This window comes from Coregonus clupeaformis, chromosome 17 (genome assembly GCF_020615455.1).
Source record: "Coregonus clupeaformis isolate EN_2021a chromosome 17, ASM2061545v1, whole genome shotgun sequence".
In the NCBI taxonomy this organism is placed as follows: domain Eukaryota; kingdom Metazoa; phylum Chordata; class Actinopteri; order Salmoniformes; family Salmonidae; genus Coregonus; species Coregonus clupeaformis.
The window spans coordinates 71,790,343-71,810,377 of record NC_059208.1 but is presented as its reverse complement, the minus strand read 5'-3'; the positions used below and the strand labels follow the sequence as shown (position 1 = coordinate 71,810,377).

General features: G+C 41.9%; 1 protein-coding gene across 2 annotated transcripts in view; it reads right to left on the bottom strand.

Moving 5' to 3' along the window:
- Positions 1-20,035, bottom strand: part of LOC121572335 (echinoderm microtubule-associated protein-like 6) — an 81,260-nt gene that overhangs the window by 42,936 nt on the left and 18,289 nt on the right. For both annotated transcript variants that reach the window (XM_045226505.1, XM_045226506.1), the window contains exons 14-23: positions 19,700-19,886; positions 19,232-19,337; positions 15,526-15,619; positions 15,242-15,342; positions 12,994-13,196; positions 12,389-12,500; positions 11,916-12,043; positions 11,651-11,792; positions 10,643-10,795; positions 1,466-1,597 (exon numbers count right to left, since the gene is read on the bottom strand). In XM_045226505.1, coding sequence (XP_045082440.1) covers positions 1,466-1,597; positions 10,643-10,795; positions 11,651-11,792; positions 11,916-12,043; positions 12,389-12,500; positions 12,994-13,196; positions 15,242-15,342; positions 15,526-15,619; positions 19,232-19,337; positions 19,700-19,886 — 1,358 coding nt within the window. The remainder of the gene's footprint in view (positions 1-1,465; positions 1,598-10,642; positions 10,796-11,650; positions 11,793-11,915; positions 12,044-12,388; positions 12,501-12,993; positions 13,197-15,241; positions 15,343-15,525; positions 15,620-19,231; positions 19,338-19,699; positions 19,887-20,035) is intronic.

The following is a 20,035-nucleotide window of genomic DNA, read 5'->3' as shown; positions in this document are numbered from 1 at the left end:
CGTCGCTGCACTGCTATTTTCAGGTCTATCCAGAGATGTTCGATCGGGTTCAAGTCCGGGCTCTGGCTGGACAACTCAAGGACATGCAGAGACTTGTCCAGAAGCCACTCCTGCGTTGTCTTGGTTGTGTGCTTAGGGTCGTTGTCCTGTTGGAAGGTGAACCTTCGCCCCAGTCGGAGGTCCTGAGCGCTCTGGAGTAGGTTTTCATCAAGGATCTCTCTGTACTTTGCTCAGTTCATCTTTCCCTCGTTCCCGACTAGTCTCCCAGTCCCTGCCCCTGAAAAACATCCTCACGGCATGATGCTGCCACCACCATGCTTCACTGTAGTGATGGTGCCAGGTTTCCTCCAGACGTGACGCTTGGCATTCAGGCCAAAGAGTTCAATCTTGGTTTCATCAGACCAGAGAATCTTGTTTCTCATGGTCTGAGTCTTTAGGTGCCTTTTGGCAACCTCCAAGCAGGCTGTCATGTGCCTTTTACCAAGGAGTGCCTTCCGTCTGGCCACTCTACCATAAAGGTCTGATTGGTGAAGTGCTGCAGAGATGGTTGTCCTTTTGGAAGGTTCTCCCATCTCCACAGAAGAACTCTAGAGCTCTGTCAGAGTGACCATCAAGTTCTTGGTCACCTCCCTGACCAAGGCCCTTGTCCCCCAATTGCTCAGTTTGGCCAGGCGGCCAGCTCTAGGAAGAGTCCTGGTAGTTCAAACTTCTTCCATTTAAGAATGATGGAGGTCACTGTGTTCTTGGGGACCTTCAATGCTGCAGAAATTTTTTGGCACCCTTCCCCAGATCTGTGCCTCGACACAATGCTGTCTCTGAGCTCTACGGACAATTCCTTCGACCTCATGGCTTGGTTTTTGCTCTGACATGCACTTTCAACTGTGGGACCTTATATAGACAGGTGTGTGCCTTTCCAAATCATGTCCAATCAACTGAATTTACCACAGTTGGACTCCAATCAAGTTGTAGAAACATCTCAAGGATGATCAGTGGAAACAGGATGCACCTGAGCTCAATTTCGAATCTCATAGGAAAGGGTCTGAATACTTATGTAAATAAGGTATTTCTGTTTTTTTTTATCTTTAATACATTTGCTAACATTTCTAAAAACCTGTTTTCGCTTTGTCATTATGGGGTATTGTGTGTAGATTGCTAAGGATTTTTATTTATTTAATACATTTTTGAATAAAGCTGTAATGTAACAAATTGTAGAAAAATACTTTCCGAAGGGCATTTATTGATTTACACCCCCCCCCGGTATTTTTTCAGATTTTTATTAAACAGACAGTCATTGAGTTGTACAACGATTGATAGTAGAATAAGATAGGAGGAGAACGTGTCAAAAGGGCAGTGGGACGAATTTAAACCCACACCGACACATGTATACATGTGTACTGGAGACAGCGGCACTAACCACTAGACCTCCCAAGCCAAGTGTATAGGCATTTCTTTTCCTTTCACTTACCACGGGTATCCCAGTCAATGTGGGTGATGTAGCTGGAAGCTCCTTTACAGATGCCCACTCTCTTGCTGGTCAGCACATTGTAAATGTCCACAAAAGTGTCATGAGAGGCCACAGCGAGGTATTTTCCAGCATCTGAAGGGGGATATGGCAGAGTGAAAACTGTAGAGTTAACAGACCTTGGTAACATAAAACTTTGTTTGCAAAAACAACAGGCCCAAAAATATTTTTGTCAATAAGTGTTTTTACACTTTATTCACACTGTAAGAAAATCAGAGGGATAGACAGGCAAGTGGGAGAAACTGTGAGAAGGGTGGATGCAGGGACTGAATCCCAGTCTCCAGTGGGAAGTGGTAAATGTGACGTGTCTGGTATTGTTACCACCCAACCTCTGCACTAGGATTTAATATTTTCCCCGGTATTTTATAAATGTTCCATCCCGAGAATAAAATCACTTTTCTCCTGGCTAATCCGGTATTTCCCACCAAAACCGGAACTGTCATTCTAAAGCATATACAGTAAGTACGTCTGGATTTGATTAGAGCTTTGATCGGCATGAAAATTCAAGCCTGATGCTATCCGAGCCAGATGAGCTCTACATTAAAGACATTTTATGAGGCCAAGCCTAAAAAATCCCAAATGATTGTGACGTTATCCAATAGGCTACATACAGTATGATATAGGCTACTGCACATTACGACAGAAAAACATAAAAGCCCATAGATATATGCTCTCTTGGGTAAATAAATGAAACAAGCTCCAGTAATCTTTGAGTGTGGACTGTATTACTGTACTATATTGTATTATACTGTCTTATATGGACTGAAATTACGCACCTTGTTCAAATGATGAATCTGGGAGAGAACCCGCAATGCTGGTGCAGGACATGCGGCCTACAAAGTTACAATTATAGGCTAGCGAATTTTCATCTTGAAATATAATAGGGCCTATTTTACATTTGTATAATTAGTAGACTGACGCATTAGCCTACCTTTCATAATATTTCCCCTAATGTTGTGCCACGTGTATTCTCTCCTCTTTCTCTCTATTGTTGCTTCATTCCTTCCTCGCTCTCAACTGTTAAATTAAATATGTTTTGTTGTCCTTATCTTCATTATTGTAATGACATGCTTGAATAATATGGGACTAGAATAAGATGCAGACGGCTTTCACTTCTCTTCACGAAGATTCAATGGTTATGGGTCTGAATCGGGAAGTTCAAGTTCAAGGCTGACCGCAGTACTGCAGGCATGGTTTGCAGAAAACAGGATCCCCCATTATAGTGAATGGAAAAATTGCAATCTTTGTGTAAATAAAACATTGTTCTGAAGACAATCATGGTACCAATAATTGCTTCTAATACACCAGACGTATCTCCTTGAACAGATTATTTTAAAATCGCACACGGAATAAGTTATTATGATAAGTTAGTTGCTGATAGCAGCCTGCAGCACCCCGGTCGGCCTTCAACTTGAGCTACTCAATGAGAAGGGGGGCAGCACTGAGCTAGCCTGAAACATCACTTCCTGGAGTAGCTCAAACTGCACGTTATGTCTCCATGAGATGCCATCTTAACCGACTTAAGTTGGCTTCAATGCGCTATTGAGACTTCACATAGGAATAAATGGAGTCACGTGATTGATTTCTTTGTCCATTCATATATACAGTCATTGGTCTGAATAAATAACTGCTGTAGCCTATCACAATTGTGAGTTCTCTCCTTTCAAACTCCCTGAGACATTTTTTGGCTGCTGTATTTAACCTTCAGCAAACATGAGAAAGCTTACATCCCTCTTTAAATAATCTATAAGAAATGCTCAAAAAAATGTCCAACAAGTTATTCTAGTCTAGCTTTTCCTGGGACTCCCACAAGAGTTAAGGTGAGAGGCCAGCGGAGAGCAGGTGCGTATTGCGCAAGAGTGAAGACAGAGGCTATAAGTTAGAAGCTTATGCATATTAACCCATCATTCATCAGCTAAATATAAGGCTAATACTGCATTGTACTCATTACCTACAAGAGGTAGGCAAGGACATCTATATCTACAGTGCATTCGGAAAGTATTCAGACCCCTTCACTTTTCCACATTTTGCTAGGTTACACCCTTATTCTAAAATTGATTAAATTGTTTTTTTCCCCCTCATCAATCTACACAAAATACCCCATAATGATGAAGCAAAAACAGGTTCACACACATTTTTGCAAATTTATTAAAATAAAAAACTGAAATATCACATATACATAAGTATTCAGACCCTTTACTCAGAACTTTGTTGAAGCACCTTTGGCAGCGATTACAGCCTTGAGTCTTCTTGGGTCTGACGCTACAAGCTTGGAACACCTGTATTTGTTGGGGAGTTTCTCACATTCTTCTCTGCAGATCCTCTCAAGCTCTGTCAGGTTGGATGGGGAGCGTTGCTGCACAGCTATTTTCAGGTCTCTCCAAAGATGTTCGATCGGGTTCAAGTCTGGGCTCCGGTTGGGCCACTCAAGGACATTCAGAGACATGTCCCGAAGCCACTCCTGCGTTGTCTTGGCTGATTGCTTAGGGTCGTTGTCCTGTTGGAAGGTGAACCTTTTCCCTAGTCTGAGGTCCTGAGTGCTCTGGAGCAGGTTTTCATCAAGGATCTCTCTTACCTTTGCTCCGTTCATCTTCGCATCAATCCTGACTAGACTCCCAGTCCCTGCTGCTGAAAAACATCCCCACAGCATGATTCTGAAACCACCATGCTTCACCGTAGGGATGGTGCCAGTATTCCTCCAGACGTGACGCTTTGCATTCAGGCCAAAGGTTTCCACCTCATGGCTTGGTTTTTGCTCTGATATGCACTTTCAACTGTGGGACCTTATATAGACAGGTGTGTGCCTTTCCAAATCATGTCCAATTAATTGAATTTACCACAGGTGGACTCCAATCAAGTTGTAGAAACATCTCAAGGATGATCAATGGAAACCGGATGCACCTGAGCTCAATTTCGAGTGTCATTGCAAAGGGTCTGAATACTTATGTAAATACGGTATTTCTGTTTTTTACTTTTAATACATTTGCAATAAACTGTTTTCGCTTTGTCATTATGGAGTATTGTCTGTAGATTGATGAGGATTTTTTAAAAATTTAATCAATTTTAGAATAAGGCTGTAACATAACAAAATGTGGAAAAAGTCAAGGGGTATGAATACTTTCAGAATGCACTGTATATACACCGAGTACACCAAACATTAAGAACACCTTCCTAATATTGAGTTGCACCTCCACCTTTTTCCCTCAGAACAGCCTCAATTCGTTGGGGCATGGACTCTACAAGGTGTCAAAAGCGTTCCACAGGGATGCTGGCCCATGTTGAGTCCAATGCTTCCCACAGTTGTGTCAAGTTGTCTGGATGTCCTTTGGGTGGTGGACCATTCTTGATATACAGTGAGCTCCATAATTCATTGGACAGTGACCATGTTTTTGTTATTTTGGTTCTGTACTCTAGCACTTTGAGTCTGAAAGAATACAATGACAATGAGGGTGGAGTGTAGACTGTCAGCTTTAATTTGAGGGTATTTTCATACATATCGGATGAACCGTTTAGAAATTATAGAAGCTTTTGTACATGGTCCCCCCCTTTTTCGGGCATCAAAAAACATTGGACAGTTGAACATAATGTAGAATAAAGTAATCATTGTTAATATTTGGTCGCATATCCTTTGCATGCAATGACTGCTTGAAGTCTGCGATGCATTGACATCACCAGACGCTGGGTATCTTCCCTGGTGATGCTCTGCCAGGCCTGTACTGCAGCCATCTTCAGTTCCTGCTTATTTTGGGGACTTATTGCCTTCAGTCTCCTCTTCAGCATGTAAAATGCATGTTCAATTGGATTCAGATCCGGTGATTGACTCGGCCAGTCAAGGATTTTCCACTTTTTGGCCATCAAAAACCCCTTTGTTGCTCTAGCAGTATGTTTAGGGTCATTGTCTTGTTGCATGATGAAGTGCCGTCCAATGAGTTGAGGCATTTGGTTTTATCTGAGTAGATAAAATATTTCTGTAGACTTTCATTCATTGTTCTACTTCTGTCTGCAGTCACATCATCGATAAAGACAAGTGAGCCTGTTCCACTGGCAGCCATACAGGCCCAAGCCATAACACCCCCTCCATGGATGAGGTGGTATGCTTTGGATCATGGGAATTTCTTTTTTTTCTCCACACTTTCCTCTTTCCATCCCTCTGGTACATGTTAATCTTTGTCTCATCTGTCCACAATACTTTTTTCCAGAACTCTTGAGGCTCTTTTAGGTGGTTTTTAGCAAACTGTAATCTCGCCTTTCTGTTCTTCAGGCTTATCAGTGGTTTGCATCTTGTAGTGTACCCTCTGTAGTCCTGCTGGTGTAGTCTTCTACGTATGGTAGACTTTGACACATCTACACCTGCATCCAGGAGAGTGTTTTTGATCTGTTGGGCTGTTGTCAGGGGGGTTTTCTTCACCATAGAGAGTATTCTCCGGTCATCCACTACAGTGGTCTTCCTCAGTCTACCGGGTCTTTTGACATAGAGTTCACCGGTTGTTTTTTTCTTGTTAATGATGAACCAAACTGTTGACTTGGGCATGGCCAGGGTTTTTGCAATGTTCCTGATTGATTGATTTTCATTTCTGAGCCTTATGACGGCCAGCTTCATTTGCATCGACACTGCTGTCTTCCTCATGTTGTCACACCCCAACAACAACCTCCAAAGGCAATAGCAAAGTCTAGAATCAATACTATTCATCAACAGCTCTCCTGCATTCACTAACGACACAAATTAATACACCTGCCTAATGACACACATCTGTGAAGCCAATTTAACAAATACTTGTAGTACCTTAAAATGGGGGGACCATGTACAAAAGGTGCTGTCATTTCTAAATGATTCATCCGATATGTATGAAAATACCCTCAAATTAAAGCTGACAGTCTGCACTTCACCCTCATTGTCATTGTATCCTTTCAAACTCAAAGTGCTAGAGTACAGAACTAAAATAACAAAAAAATGTTTACTGTCCAATGAATCATGGAGCTCACTGTACATGGGAAAATGTTGAGTGTGAAAAACCCAGCAGCGTTGCAGTTCTAGACACAAACCAGTGCGCCTGGCACCTACTGCCATACCCTGTTCAAAGGAACTTCAATTGTTTGTCTTGCCCATTCAATCTCTGAATGGCACACATATATAATCCATGTCTCAAGGCTTCAAAATCATTTTTAACCTGTCTCCAACCCTTCATCTACACTGATTGAAGTGGCTTTAACAAGTGACATCAATAAGGGATCATAGCTTTAACCTGGATTCACCTAGTCAGTTTATGTCATGGATAGAGCAGGTGTTCTACCAGTCAAAAGTTTGGACACACCTACTCATTCAAGGGTTTTTTCATTTTTTACATTGTAGAATAATAGTGAATATATCAAAACCATGAAATAAAACACATGGAATCATGTAGTTACCAAAAAAGTGTTAAATCAAAATATATTTGACATTTTGAGATTCTTCAAATAGCCACCCTTTGCCATGATGACAGCTTTGCACACTCTTGGCATTCTCTCAACCAGATTCATGTGGTAGTCACCTGGAATGCATTTCAATTAACAGGTGTGCCTTCTTAAAAGTTAATTAGTGGAATTTCTTTCCTTCTTAATGCGTTTGAGACAATCAGTTCTGTTGTGACAAGGTAGGGGTGGTATACAGAAGATAGCGTTATTTGGTAAAAGACCAAGTCCCTATTATGGCAAGAACAGCTCAAATAAGCAAAGAGAAACGACAGTCCATCATTACAAGAACTTTGAAAGTTTCTTCAAGTGCAGTCACAAAAATCATCAAGCGCTATGATGAAACTAGCTCTCATGAGGACCGCCACAGGAAAGGAAGACCCAGAGTTACCTCTGCTGCAGAGGATAAGTTCATTGGAGTTACCAGCCTCAGAAATTGCAGCCCAAATAAATGCTTCACAGAGTTATAATAATAATAATAATAATAATAATAATAATAATATGCCATTTAGCAGACGCTTTTATCCAAAGCGACTTACAGTCATGCGTGCATACATTATTTTTTTTATTTTTTTGTGTATGGGTGGTCCCGGGGATCGAACCCACTACCTTGGCGTTATAAGCGCCGTGCTCTACCAGCTGAGCTACAGAGGACCACAGTTCAAGTCACAGACACAGCTCAACATCAACTGTTCAGAGGAGACTGTGTGAATCAGGCCTTCATGGTCGAAATGTTGCAAAGAAACCACTACTAATGGACATTAGACCGGTGAAAATTTGTCCTTCGGTCTGGAGTCCAAATTGGAGATTTTTGGTTCCAACCGCTGTGGCTTTGTGAGACGCAGTGTGGGTGAATGGATGATCTCCGCATGTGTAGTTCCCACCGTAAAGCATGGAGGAGGAGGTGTTATGGTGTGGGGGTGCATTGCTGGTGACACCGTCTATGACTTATTTAGAATTCAAGGCACACTTAACCAGCATGGCTACCACAGCATTCTGCAGCGATACGCCATCCCATCTGATTTGGGATTAGTGGGACTATACCTTCTTTTTCAACAGGACAATGACCCAACACACCTCCAGGCTGTGTAAGGGCTATTTTACCAAGAAGGAGAGTGATGGAGTGCTGCATCAGATGACCTGTCCTCCACAGTCCCCCGACCTCAAACAAATTGAGATGGTTTGGGATGAGTCGGACGGCAGTGAAGGAATAGCAGCCAACAAGTGCTCAGCATATGTGGGAACTCCTTCAAGACGGATGGAAAAGCATTCCAGGTGAAGCTGGTTGAGAGAATGCAAAGCTGTCATAAAGGCAAAGGGTGGCTGTTTGAAGAATCTCAAATATATTTTCATTTGTTTAACACTTTTTTGGTTACTACATGATTGCATGCATGTTATTTCATAGTTTTGATGTCTTCACTATTATTCTACAATGTAGAAAATAGTACAAATAAAGAAAAGCCCTTGAATGAGTAGGTGTGTCCAAACTTTTGACTGGTACTGTATATATACAGTGCCTTCAGAAAGTATTCACACCCCTTGACTTTTTCTAAATGTAATTGTGATACAAAGTGGGATTCAAATTGATTTGTCATTTTTGTCAACGATCTACACAAAATTATCTATAATGTCGAAGTGGAAGAGAAATTCTAACATTTGAAAAAATTCATGAAAAATACAACACTAATATATCTTGATTAGATACAGTTGAAGTCGGAAGTTTACATACACCTTAGCCAAATACATTTAAACTCAGTTTCACAATTCCTGACATTTAATCCTAGTAGAAATTCCCTGTCTTAGGTCAGTTAGGATCACCACTTTATTTTAAGAATGTGAAATGTCAGAATAATAGTAGAGAGAATGATTTATTTCAGCTTTTATTACTTTCATCACATTCCCAGTGGGTCAGAAGTTTACATACACTCAATTAGTATTTGGTAGCATTGCCTTTAAATTGTTTAACTTGGGTCAAACGTTTTGGGTAGCCTTCCACAATAACTTGGGTGAATTTTGGCCCATTCCCCCTGACAGAGCTGGTGTAACTGAGTCAGGTTTGTAGGCCTCCTTGCTCGCACACGCTTTTTCAGTTCTGCCCACAAATTTTCTATTGGATTGAGGTCAGGGCTTTGTGATGGCCACTCCAATACCTTCACATTGTTGTCCTTAAGTCATTTTGCCACAAATTTGGAAGAATGCTTGGGGTCATTGTCCATTTGGAAGACCCATTTGCGACCAAGCTTTAACTTCCTGACTGATGTCTTGAGATGTTGCTTCATTATATCCACATTATTTTCCTTCCTCATGATGCCATCTATTTTGTGAAGTGCACCAGTCCCTCCTGCAGCAAAGCACCCCCACAGCATGATGCTGCCACCCCTGTGTTTCACGGTTGGGATGGTGTTCTTCGGCTTGCAAGCTGCCCCCGTTTTCCTCCAAATATAACGATGGTCATTATGGCCAAACAGTTCTATTTTTGTTTCATCAGACCAGTGAACATTTCTCCAAAAAGTACAATCTTTGTCCCCATGTGCAGTTGCAAACCAGTCTGGCTTTTTTATGGCGGTTTTGGAGCAGTGGCTTCTTCCTTGCTGAGCGGCCTTTCAGGTTATGTCTATATAGGACTTGTTTTACTGTGGATATAGATACTTTTGTACCTGTTTCCTCCAGCATCTTCACAAGGTCCTTTGCTGTTGTTCTGGGATTGATTTGCACTTTTCACACCAAAGTACGTTCATTTGTAGGAGACAGAACGTGTCTCCTTCCTGAGCGGTATGACGGCTGCGTCATCCCATGGTGTTTATACTTGCGTACTGTTGTTTGTACAGATGCACGTGGTACCTTCAGGCGTTTGGAAAATGCTCCCAAGGATGAACCAGACTTGTAGAGGTCTACGATTATTTTCCTGAGGTCTTGGCTGATTTCTTTAGATTTTCCCATGATGTCAAGCAAAGAGGCACTGAGTTTGAAGGTAGGCCTTGAAATACATCCACAGGTACACCTCCAATTGACTCAAATTATGTCAATTAGCCTATCAGAATCTTCTAAAGCCATTAAATCATTTTCTGGAATTTTCCAAGCTGTTTAAAAGGCACAGTCAACTTAGTGTATGTAAACTTCTGACCCACTGGAATTGTGATACAGTTAATTTTAAGTGAAATAATCTGTCTGTAAACAATTGTTGGAAAAATTACTTGTGTCATGCACAAGACTATAGTTTGTTAACAAGACATTTGTGGAGTGGTTGAAAAAAGAGTTTTAATAACTCCAACCTAAGTGTATGTAAACTTCCGACTTCAACTGTAAGTATTCAACCCCTTCAGTCAATACATGTTATAATCACCTTTGGCAGTGATTACAGATGTGAGGCTTTCTGGGTAAGTTTTTAAGAGCTTTGCAGACTTGTATTGTACAATATTTGCACATTATTCTTTTTTAAATTCTTCAAGCTCTGTCAAGTTGGTTGTTGATCATTGCTAGACAGCCATTTCAAGTCTTGCCATAGATTTTTTAGCCGATTTAAAGTAAAAACTGTAACTAGGCCAATCCATGTCGTCAGGAGTGGGTTTGGGCGGGAAAACTCTGTACATCTCGAAAACCCCGTTCCCGCGATGAAACCCTAGTCTGCAAAAATATTTGAATATTTAACACATGACCACATCCTGGAAATACCTTGGCAGAACCTGATATCTGAGATGATCTCTTTGCGGTGATGGAAGGTCACCATGTCCTCCAAGGTGTCGGCATTCACCACCAGGAAACTGCCGTCATTCAGGCCCACGGCTAAGGCCTTCCCATCAGGAGAAAAGGCACAGCATCTACCGCCTCAAATAAAAAGAAATCTTAGCTATGATACATGATCATGATTTCAGCCACACAAACAAATATTTTAAACATACAGTACCAGTCAATAGTTTGGACACACCTACTCATTCCTGGGGTTTTTCTTTATTTTTAAAATGTTCTACATTGTAGAATAATAGTGAAGACAAAACGATGAAATAACACATATGGAATCATGTAGTAACCAATAAAGTGTTAAACAAATCGAAATATATTTTATATTTGAGATTCTTCAAAGTAGACACCCCTTTGCCTTGATGACAGCTTTGCATACTCTTGGCATTCTCTCAACCACCTTCATGAGGAAGTCAGCTGGAATGCTTTTCCAACAGTCTTGAAGGAGTTCCCACATATACTGAGCACTTTTGAATGGTACTGTACATGGAGGTAGAAAGAAAAATTGCAGACACTCATAATGCTGTATTTTGAGAGGATAATTTTGAAGATACTTGCTACTGAATAGCAAGGTTTTTTATATTTAATTTTGGGGGACAGTGGTTGTCTTTCAATACTGCATATAGAGCATATTGAGATGTATCATTGTAAGGCCCTATCGTTTTAAATGTCATGCATTGCAGATATTTTGACCTAACAAAGATCCTTGTTGATTGAAACGTTTTCAATAAAGGTGGTAATTGGGAGCATATTCAGTGTGCGGGCCTTTTTGTTCTTCTCAAGTATTCTTCATTAACCCAGCACCTAAGTTTTTTAAGGATGTGCGTACAACCACAAACGTTTCTATATATACACATTGCAGATGTACCAGTATTTTTTTTCAATTTAACCTTTATAAAAAAAATATATATATATTTAACAAGACAAAATAATAGCAGGTACCTTTTTTAAGTTTGCGGACAGCTACCATGCGATGGTTGGCGGAGAGTTCCCAGATTCTGAGCGTTTTGTCGTCACTTACAGTGGCACATATGGGAAGAAGAGGGTGAGCAGCCAAACCCCACACCTCACCCTCCATGTGACCCTAAACACACACACGTAATTGTCAAACCATTTGTTAGGATTTTTAAGACAGGCATACACAGAGTGAAAATCTGCATAAATTCTGATCTTAAGTCTAACTATTACATCCTCCCCCTCCGCGCACCTGAACCAACAAGGTCATTGGGCCGCTCTTGTCAATTTCCAAAATCTCTCCATTTTTGGTCCCCACAAGGATGTGTCCATGTCCAAGGTTGATGGCGCGGATAGATGGGTTGTCCTCCAGCAGCAATCCTAAGGAAAGAAGCAGGAGGTGATGCCAAAGAGCAAACACACATTCCAAAATAGCAGCAAGCAAACGGCAACAATTACCATTATTTGTACTGATGGAAGTTGTTGCTGCCTATGGCATTCATTAATTTTTTTCAATAAATTAATAATGTATTCATTCATAATCATAGTATTTATCAATATTGGTAAATTACTGCTTGCATTCTTTGACAAGTTTACCTGGAGAATAGCTTTAGGGGTGAGATACTGTACATGGCTTACATTTTTTTTTATAGAATAGTCTATAATAGCCTGCTTTTGGATGTGAAGAAATTGTGAATAGCGAGAAACAAAGTGAAGACAGCATACCTTTAGATGAAGCAGACAGCGAAGACCTTTTGATGGCGTAGGTCTTCAGGCACCTCTCAAACATGTCGTCCCATAGCTCCACCACGCCGTCCTTGCCCCCAGTCACAAACCCCTGTGAGAGAACGAGGGGACTGTCACCAGGGGGGGAAAATAATCGCCCAATTCCTTTTTCTCTCGTTTCGTTCAATCACTGCCTTCACTCATTTAGATCCAAGCTGTGTTCTGCTGCAGTTTCCAAGGTAGCCATTACGTGACATATGTATTCTATATTCTACCTAGGTCTACAAGTAAACGACAGGTCAAGATCATGCATAGATGAGTAAAGAAGAGTAGGCATGTGCCATGTCTGCTGATGGAGTACTGAGCTGCCAAGTAAAGATATCCTGTTAATTAATCCAGAGAAGGACAGTTTTGGGGCTGGTTTCCCAGATGAAGTCTAGTCCTGGACCAAAAATATAATACTTTTAAATGGAGAATCTCCATTATAAATGCTTTTTAGTCCAGGATAAGGATAATCTGTGTCCGGGAAACCGGCTCATAAAGTGAGGCAATAAGTACTAGTCAAAAGAGTTTACTGTTACGTGATGGTTAGGGAGACCGGGTACCTTGTCAAGAGAGCACATAGCGAACACTGGACCGTCGTGGGCTTTGATGGCCTTCATGAGGGTGGTCTCTCTCCAGATGTATACATCCCCAGTGGTGGAACCTGAGAAAACCAGGTCCTCCGAGCGCCCGTAGCAGACGGACATCATGGTCTCTAGCTTTCCGAGGTTTCCAAAGATACCCCTTTTGAATGTGAGGCCTCCACCTTGGGTCCAACACATGCAGTCTTTCATACAAAACTATTTCTTAAAGAGTTCAGAGTCAAAGGTTGATTTAAACTTTGTCGTTTTTTTTTACAATGCCACAACAACAAAACAGTACTGTTGCCAAAGTGAACAACCACACTTTAATAGTTTGTATGGTGTTCATTTAGATAATACAGTGCCTTGCAAAAGTATTCATCGTTTTTCCTATTTTGTTGCATTACAACCTGTAATTTAAATTGATTTTTATTTGGATTTCATGTAATGGACATACACAAAATAGTCCAAATTGGTGAAGTGAAATGAAAAAAATAACTTGTTTAAAAAAATTATAAAACATATATAATAGAAAAGTGGTGCATGCATATGTATTCACCCCCTTTGCTATGAAGCCCCTAAATAAGATCTGGTGCAACCAATTACCTTCAGAAGTCACATAATTAGTTAAATAATGTCCACCTGTGTGCAATCTAAGTGTAACATGATCTGTCACATGATCTCAGTATATATATACACACACCTGTTCTGAAAGGCCTCAGAGTCTGCAACACCACTAAGCAAGGGGCACCACCACTAAGCAAGGGGCACCACCAAGCAAGCGGCACCATGAACAGGTCAGGGACAAAGTTGTGGAGAAGTACAGATCAGGGTTGGGTTATAAAAAAATATCCGAAACTTTGAACATCCCACGGAGCACCATTAAATCCATTATACATTTTTTTTTAAGAATATGGCACCACAACAAACCTGCCAAGAGAGGGCAGCCCACCAAAACTCACAGACCATGGCAAGGAGGGCATTAATCAGAGAGGCAACAAAGAGACCAAAGAGAACCCGGAAGGAGCTGCAAAGCTCCACAGCAGAGATTGGAGTATCTGTTCATAGGACCACTTTAAGCCATACACTCCACAGAGCTGGGGTTTACGGAAGAGTGGCCAGAAAAAAGCCATTGCTTAAAGAAAAAAATAAGCAAACACATTTGGTGTTCGCCAAAAGGCATGTGGGAGACTCCCCAAACATATGGAAAAAGGTACTCTGGTCAGATGAGACTAAAACTGAGCTTTTTGGCCATCAAGGAAAACGCTATGTCTGGCGCAAACAAAACTCCTCTCATCACCCCGAGAACACCATCCCCACAGTGAAGCATGGTGGTGGCAGCATCATGCTGTGGGGATGTTTTTCATCAGCAGGGACTGGGAAACTGGTCAGAATTGAAGGAATGATGGATGGCGCTAAATACAGGGACATTCTTGAGGGAAACCTGTTTCAGTCTTCCAGAGATTTGAGACTGGGACGGAGGTTCACCTTTCAGCAGGACAATGACCCTAAGCATACTGCTAAAGCAACACTCAAGTGGTTTAAGGGGAAATGTCTTGGAATGGCCTAGTCAAAGCCCAGACCTCAATCCAATTGAGAATCTGTGGTATGACTTAAAGATTGCTGTACACCGGCGGAACCCATCCAACTTGAAGGAGCTGGAGCAGTTTTGCCTTGAAGAATGGGCAAAAATCCCAGTGGCTAGATGTGCCAAGCTTATAGAGACATACCCCAAGAGACTTGCAGCTGTAATTGCTGCAAAAGGTGGTGAATAGTTATGCACGCTCAAGTTCTGTTTTTTTGTCTTATTTCTTGTTTGTTTCAATTTTTTATTTATTTTGCATCTTCAAAGTGGTAGGCATGTTGTGTAAATCAAATGATACAAACCCCCAAAAAATCCATTTTAATTCCGTGTTGTAAGGCAACAAAATAGGAAAAATGCGAAGGGGGGTGAATACTTTCGCAAGCCACTGTATGTTAGAGCGCAACAAAGTAATTCATAGTAATTCATACTTTACTGAACAGTTGCATTGTCAAACCATTGTTAAATATCACAATTCTTACATGGACATTGCAGAATAATTACCATTTATCGTGTAATTTTAATTTCTTAGTAAATACATTTCTGTTGGGTAAAATAAAGTGCCACCATGTTTTTTGCGAACCCCAGGAAAAACAACTGTTGCTAAATTAACTTGATATTGGGAATGGAAATAATCATGGGGAATACCTGTGTGTTGCCAGAATTTGATATGCTTAATTCCCACGGTGACAAGCTTGTCCATACGGAAGGGGTTGCATTTCACCACAAAAAGCTTATCTTTGTGGCCCCTAGGGAATGAAAAGCAGAACCCAGAACTTGTTCTCCATCAACATTTTACAATCAATCACCCTTTTTAGTCAATCTTTACATCTTGATTTATGTGTTTATTCCATAGGAATGCTTGAACAGTTGTGGATGGAGGTAAATAACCTTGAATGGGAATGTCCTGGTTTATTGAATGCATACTGTACCTTGCTTTTGCCAGTTTCTCGCCTTTCTTCCAGTCCCACAACACGATGGAATGACCTTCGTCAATGCCCACAGAAACAAGACTCTTCCCATCCACTGCGGGCCAAAGGGAAGAGACAGCCATTTTGTTATGCCCTCTTTGTTATCCCATCCTCTCATGTGTTCATACAGCCGCATACAGTAAAAGTCAGCAGCTTTTAGACATCCAGAAACATGGACACAATTTAATTTGTGTCAGCTATTGGAGCAATCAAGAAATCTGGTATCCCTTTGTTCCAGGTCATCTATCACAGTTGAGCTGCACAGCTTATCAGATCTCGCAATGCCTGCAGAAGTGTTTAACCCTTTACACTTGTGGGAATTGGCCTATATGGATAGGGTTAAATTGAAATGTTTCTTACAGAAGAAATATGAAAAGCATATGCATAACCATGGTAGCGATTGAAAGGGAACAGTTTGGAAATAATGGGAAAATTATTAGACCAAAAAGGTGAGTACACAAGTTCACCTGACAAGCCTGAATCCAAACGATTTGTTTTAATGTCGTATAGAGCTGGTCTTCTTTATTAAACAATCTTTATTAAGAGCTGTCATTTTATTGTGAGGAGCTGCAGTTTTAGACATTTTTTTTGTTTTGTCCTCCGTTATGTGAGTGATCCTGTATTGAATTTGGTTGAGCAGAAATTGACAGACTTGAGCTGTATTGAATTAAAGATCACTAACATAACGGGAAGAAACATCTGATAAAACTGCAGTTCCTCACAATAAAATGACAGCTCTTAATAAAGATTGTTTAATAAAGAAGACCAGCTCTATACGTCATTAAAACAAATTGTGGCGCTTTGCCAGCCGAGCCACAAAGAACACAGCTGCTGCGATCTCCTCCTTCACTGTTGATTTTATGTGCATTTTACATTTACTGTACTTTTTGCTGCATTTGTTGATAACGAAATCTGAAAATACTCTGGATACATTCAGTAACATTTAGCAAACTATCATGGATTACAAAGGGAAACCCAGCCGCGAGCTGCTCGGTGACACGAGCCTACCAGAGGAGCTAATTGCCTTCTATGCTCGCTTCGAGGTAACCAACACTGAACCATGCATGAGAGCACCAGCTGTTCCGGACGACTGAGTGATAACGCTCTCCATAGCCGATGTGAGTAAGACCTTTAAACAGGTCAACATTCACAAGACCGCAGGGCCAGACGGATTACCAGGACGCGTACTCAGAGCATGCGCTGACCAACTGGCAAGTGCCTGCACTGACATTTTCAAACTCTCCCTGACTGAGTCCGTAATGCCTACATGTTTCAAGCAGACCACCATAGTCCCTGTGCCCAACAAAGTGAAGGTAACCTGCCTAAATGACTACCGCCCTGTAGCACTCACATCTGTAGCCATGAAGTGCTTTCAAAGGCTGGTCATGGCTCACAACACAGTCATCCCAGAAACCCTAGACCCACTACAATTCGCATAACACCCCAACAGATCCACAGATGATGCACTCTACACTGCACTCCACACTGCCCTTTCCCACCTGGACAATAGGAACACCTACGTGAGAATACTGTTCATTGACTACAACTCAGCGTTCAACACCATAGTGCCCTCAAAGCTCATCACTAAGCTAAGGACCCTGGGACTAAACACCTCCCTCTGCAAATGTATCCTGGACTTCCTGACGGGCCGCCTCCAGATGGTAAGGGTAGGCAACAACACATCTGCCACGCTGATCCTCAACACGGGGGCCCCTCAGGGGTGCGTGCTTACTCCCCTCCTGTCCTCCCTGTTCACCCACGACTGCGTGGCCACGCACGACTCAAACACCATCATTAAGTTTGCAGACGACACAACGGTGGTAGGCCTAATCACCGACAATGATGAGACAGCCTATAGGGAGGAGGACAACAACCTCTCCCTCAACATGAGCAAGACAAAGGAGCTGATCGCAGACTACAGGAAAAGGAGGGCCGAGCACGCCCCATTCACATCGACGGGCTTGTAGTGGAGCGGGTCGAGAGCTTCATGTTCCTTGGTGTCCACATCACTAACAAACTATCATGGTCCAAACACACCAAGACAGTCGTGAAGAGGGCACAACAATGCCCATTCCCCCTCAGAAGACTGAAAAGATTTGGCATGGGTCCTCAGATCCTCAAATTCTACAGCTGCACCATCGACAGCATCCTGACTGGTTGCATCACCGCTTGGTATGGCAACTGCTCGGCCTCTGACCGCAAGGCGCTACAGAGGGTAGTGCGTACGGACCAGTACAGCACTGGGGCCAAGCTTCCAGCCATCCAGGACCTCTATACCAAGAGGAAGGCCCTAAAATGTATCAAAGACTCCAGCCAAGTCATAGACAGTTCTCTCTGCTACCGCATGGCAAGCGGTAACAGAGTGCCAAGTCTAGGTCCAAAAGGCTCCTTAACAGCTTCTACCCCCAAGCCATAAGACTGCTAAAGAGTTAATCATATGGCTACCCGGACTATTTGCATTGACCCCCTTTTTTACGCTGCTGCTACTAGCTGTTTATCATCTATGCATAGTCACTTTACCCCTACCTACATTTACATATTACCTCGACTAACCTGTACCTGCACACATTGACTCGGTACCGGTACCCCCCTGTATATAGCCATGTTATTGCTATTTTATTGCATTACTTGTTTTTTATTTTTTCACATATTTTCTTACTATAAATAAAACTCTGCATTCTTGGTTAAGGGGTTGATAAGTAAGCATTTCACATTAAGAGCTACACCTGTTGTATTCAGCACGTGACAAATACAATTTGATTCCTGGAAAATGTGGGGTAGGTGCAACATTAGACAAACAAATACTAGGTTGAGTGAGAGGACTAATGGTGTCTCCAAGTCGCCACACACCACTCCAAAGTGTTCACAATTCCTAAGCAATTTCAATGCACTTTTATGACTCAAAGAAGAGTCTTCAACTATAAGGTACTTTTTTAGCTCTCCTAGCTGTGTCGTTGAGGAACAATCACAAAATGACTGTTGTTGTTTTCGCAATTAGAAAAAACAGTCCATTATAAATCCTAATCTGGGTCAGGTGGGCATGATTTGTATGTGCAAAGGTTGCCCAATTACCAGGAGGGATGGGGGGGCAACTTCTTGTTGTGTGCGGTGCTCAAGTTCAGAACGGCTGTCAGTCAAAACCCATACAGCGCTGTGAAGCGCAGAGCCAGAGCGCTGACGTCATGTATAGCATGTTACTATACAGCCACTACGTTCCAATTTAGGTGCTTATTAGTGCCAAAATCTGCAATTTTCAACCCGTATATGGGTACGAGTGTAAAGGGCTACCATCTCAGGAACCACATGAATATGATACAACTATGTTCTAAGCACAGTGCCACTAATAAAGCAATATAAAGAGGACCTGTCATATTGCTGAGTCTACCTTTCAGTCTACCAAAGGTAGAGCAGACAAGTGTGCATTTAGATTCTTGGTTAACAATAAGCTGTCAATCAAAGCCATTGCCACTCAAGTGCCTAGCCCATGTTACATAATTTACTGCGCCCTGTACTTAAGTGCCAAACTTAATCTTTATTAAACATCAGTCAACTGTGAATCTACTGTCTGTCATCTGTGTTGTTACCAGAACCTGGGAGCGAACACATCTAAAGTAAACCTAAGGAAAATACAGTCCCTCCCCAACATTGAGCATAAGAACAGGCCTACCTGTGAACTCCAGTGCACACACCCCTCTTTGGTGATGGCCCTTTAGCAAGGACAAGCACTTCAGTGTCTGGATGTCCCACACATGGATGGCTGGGTCCCTGCCAACCTGAGCATGGGGACAAATTCAACTTTCAAATTCAAAATGCATAGTGGATGCTAAATACAGTACATTGCTAAAATACCAGAGTTGGTACAGAGCTTCCAATTTAACTATAAATGCTCACTCTTAAAATATACCATGAATAGAAATACTCACTCTTAAATATGCCATGGCAATTTAAGAAAACAGGATTTTAAAAATAATGGTAACACTAACTTCAGTTGCCCCTTTAAGTGTAGTAGTTACATAGGAACTCCTATGCAATTACATGGTGGTGGATTGTAGCAGTATAGGCTATTACACAAGCGTGAGAGAGACAGAAAAAGTAGGGTAAATAAACAGAAATTAATATGTCGTTGTGGATCTACCTGTCCGGTCGCAACATAGTCCTTCAGCGGATGGACGGTGAGGCTGAGGATGTCGTCGTCGTGACCCAGGTAGAAACGCTGTGCGTGCTGCTGACGGTTATAGACCACAGCCACGGCTGCCACGGGATACACCACCTCCCCTGCCTGGGTGTAGAATAGGTTGTTCCTGCAGTCACAACCTCTGTACCTGTGCAATGAGGAAATTACAGGAAAAGTCTATAGTTACAGGATAATTTGATGTTAACTGGTCGATTAAAAGTAGCGTGCCCTCACCTGGCCTGATAGTCGAAACAAGGCTATTGGATACTTTATGGTACTTCGCAGCAGAACATACTC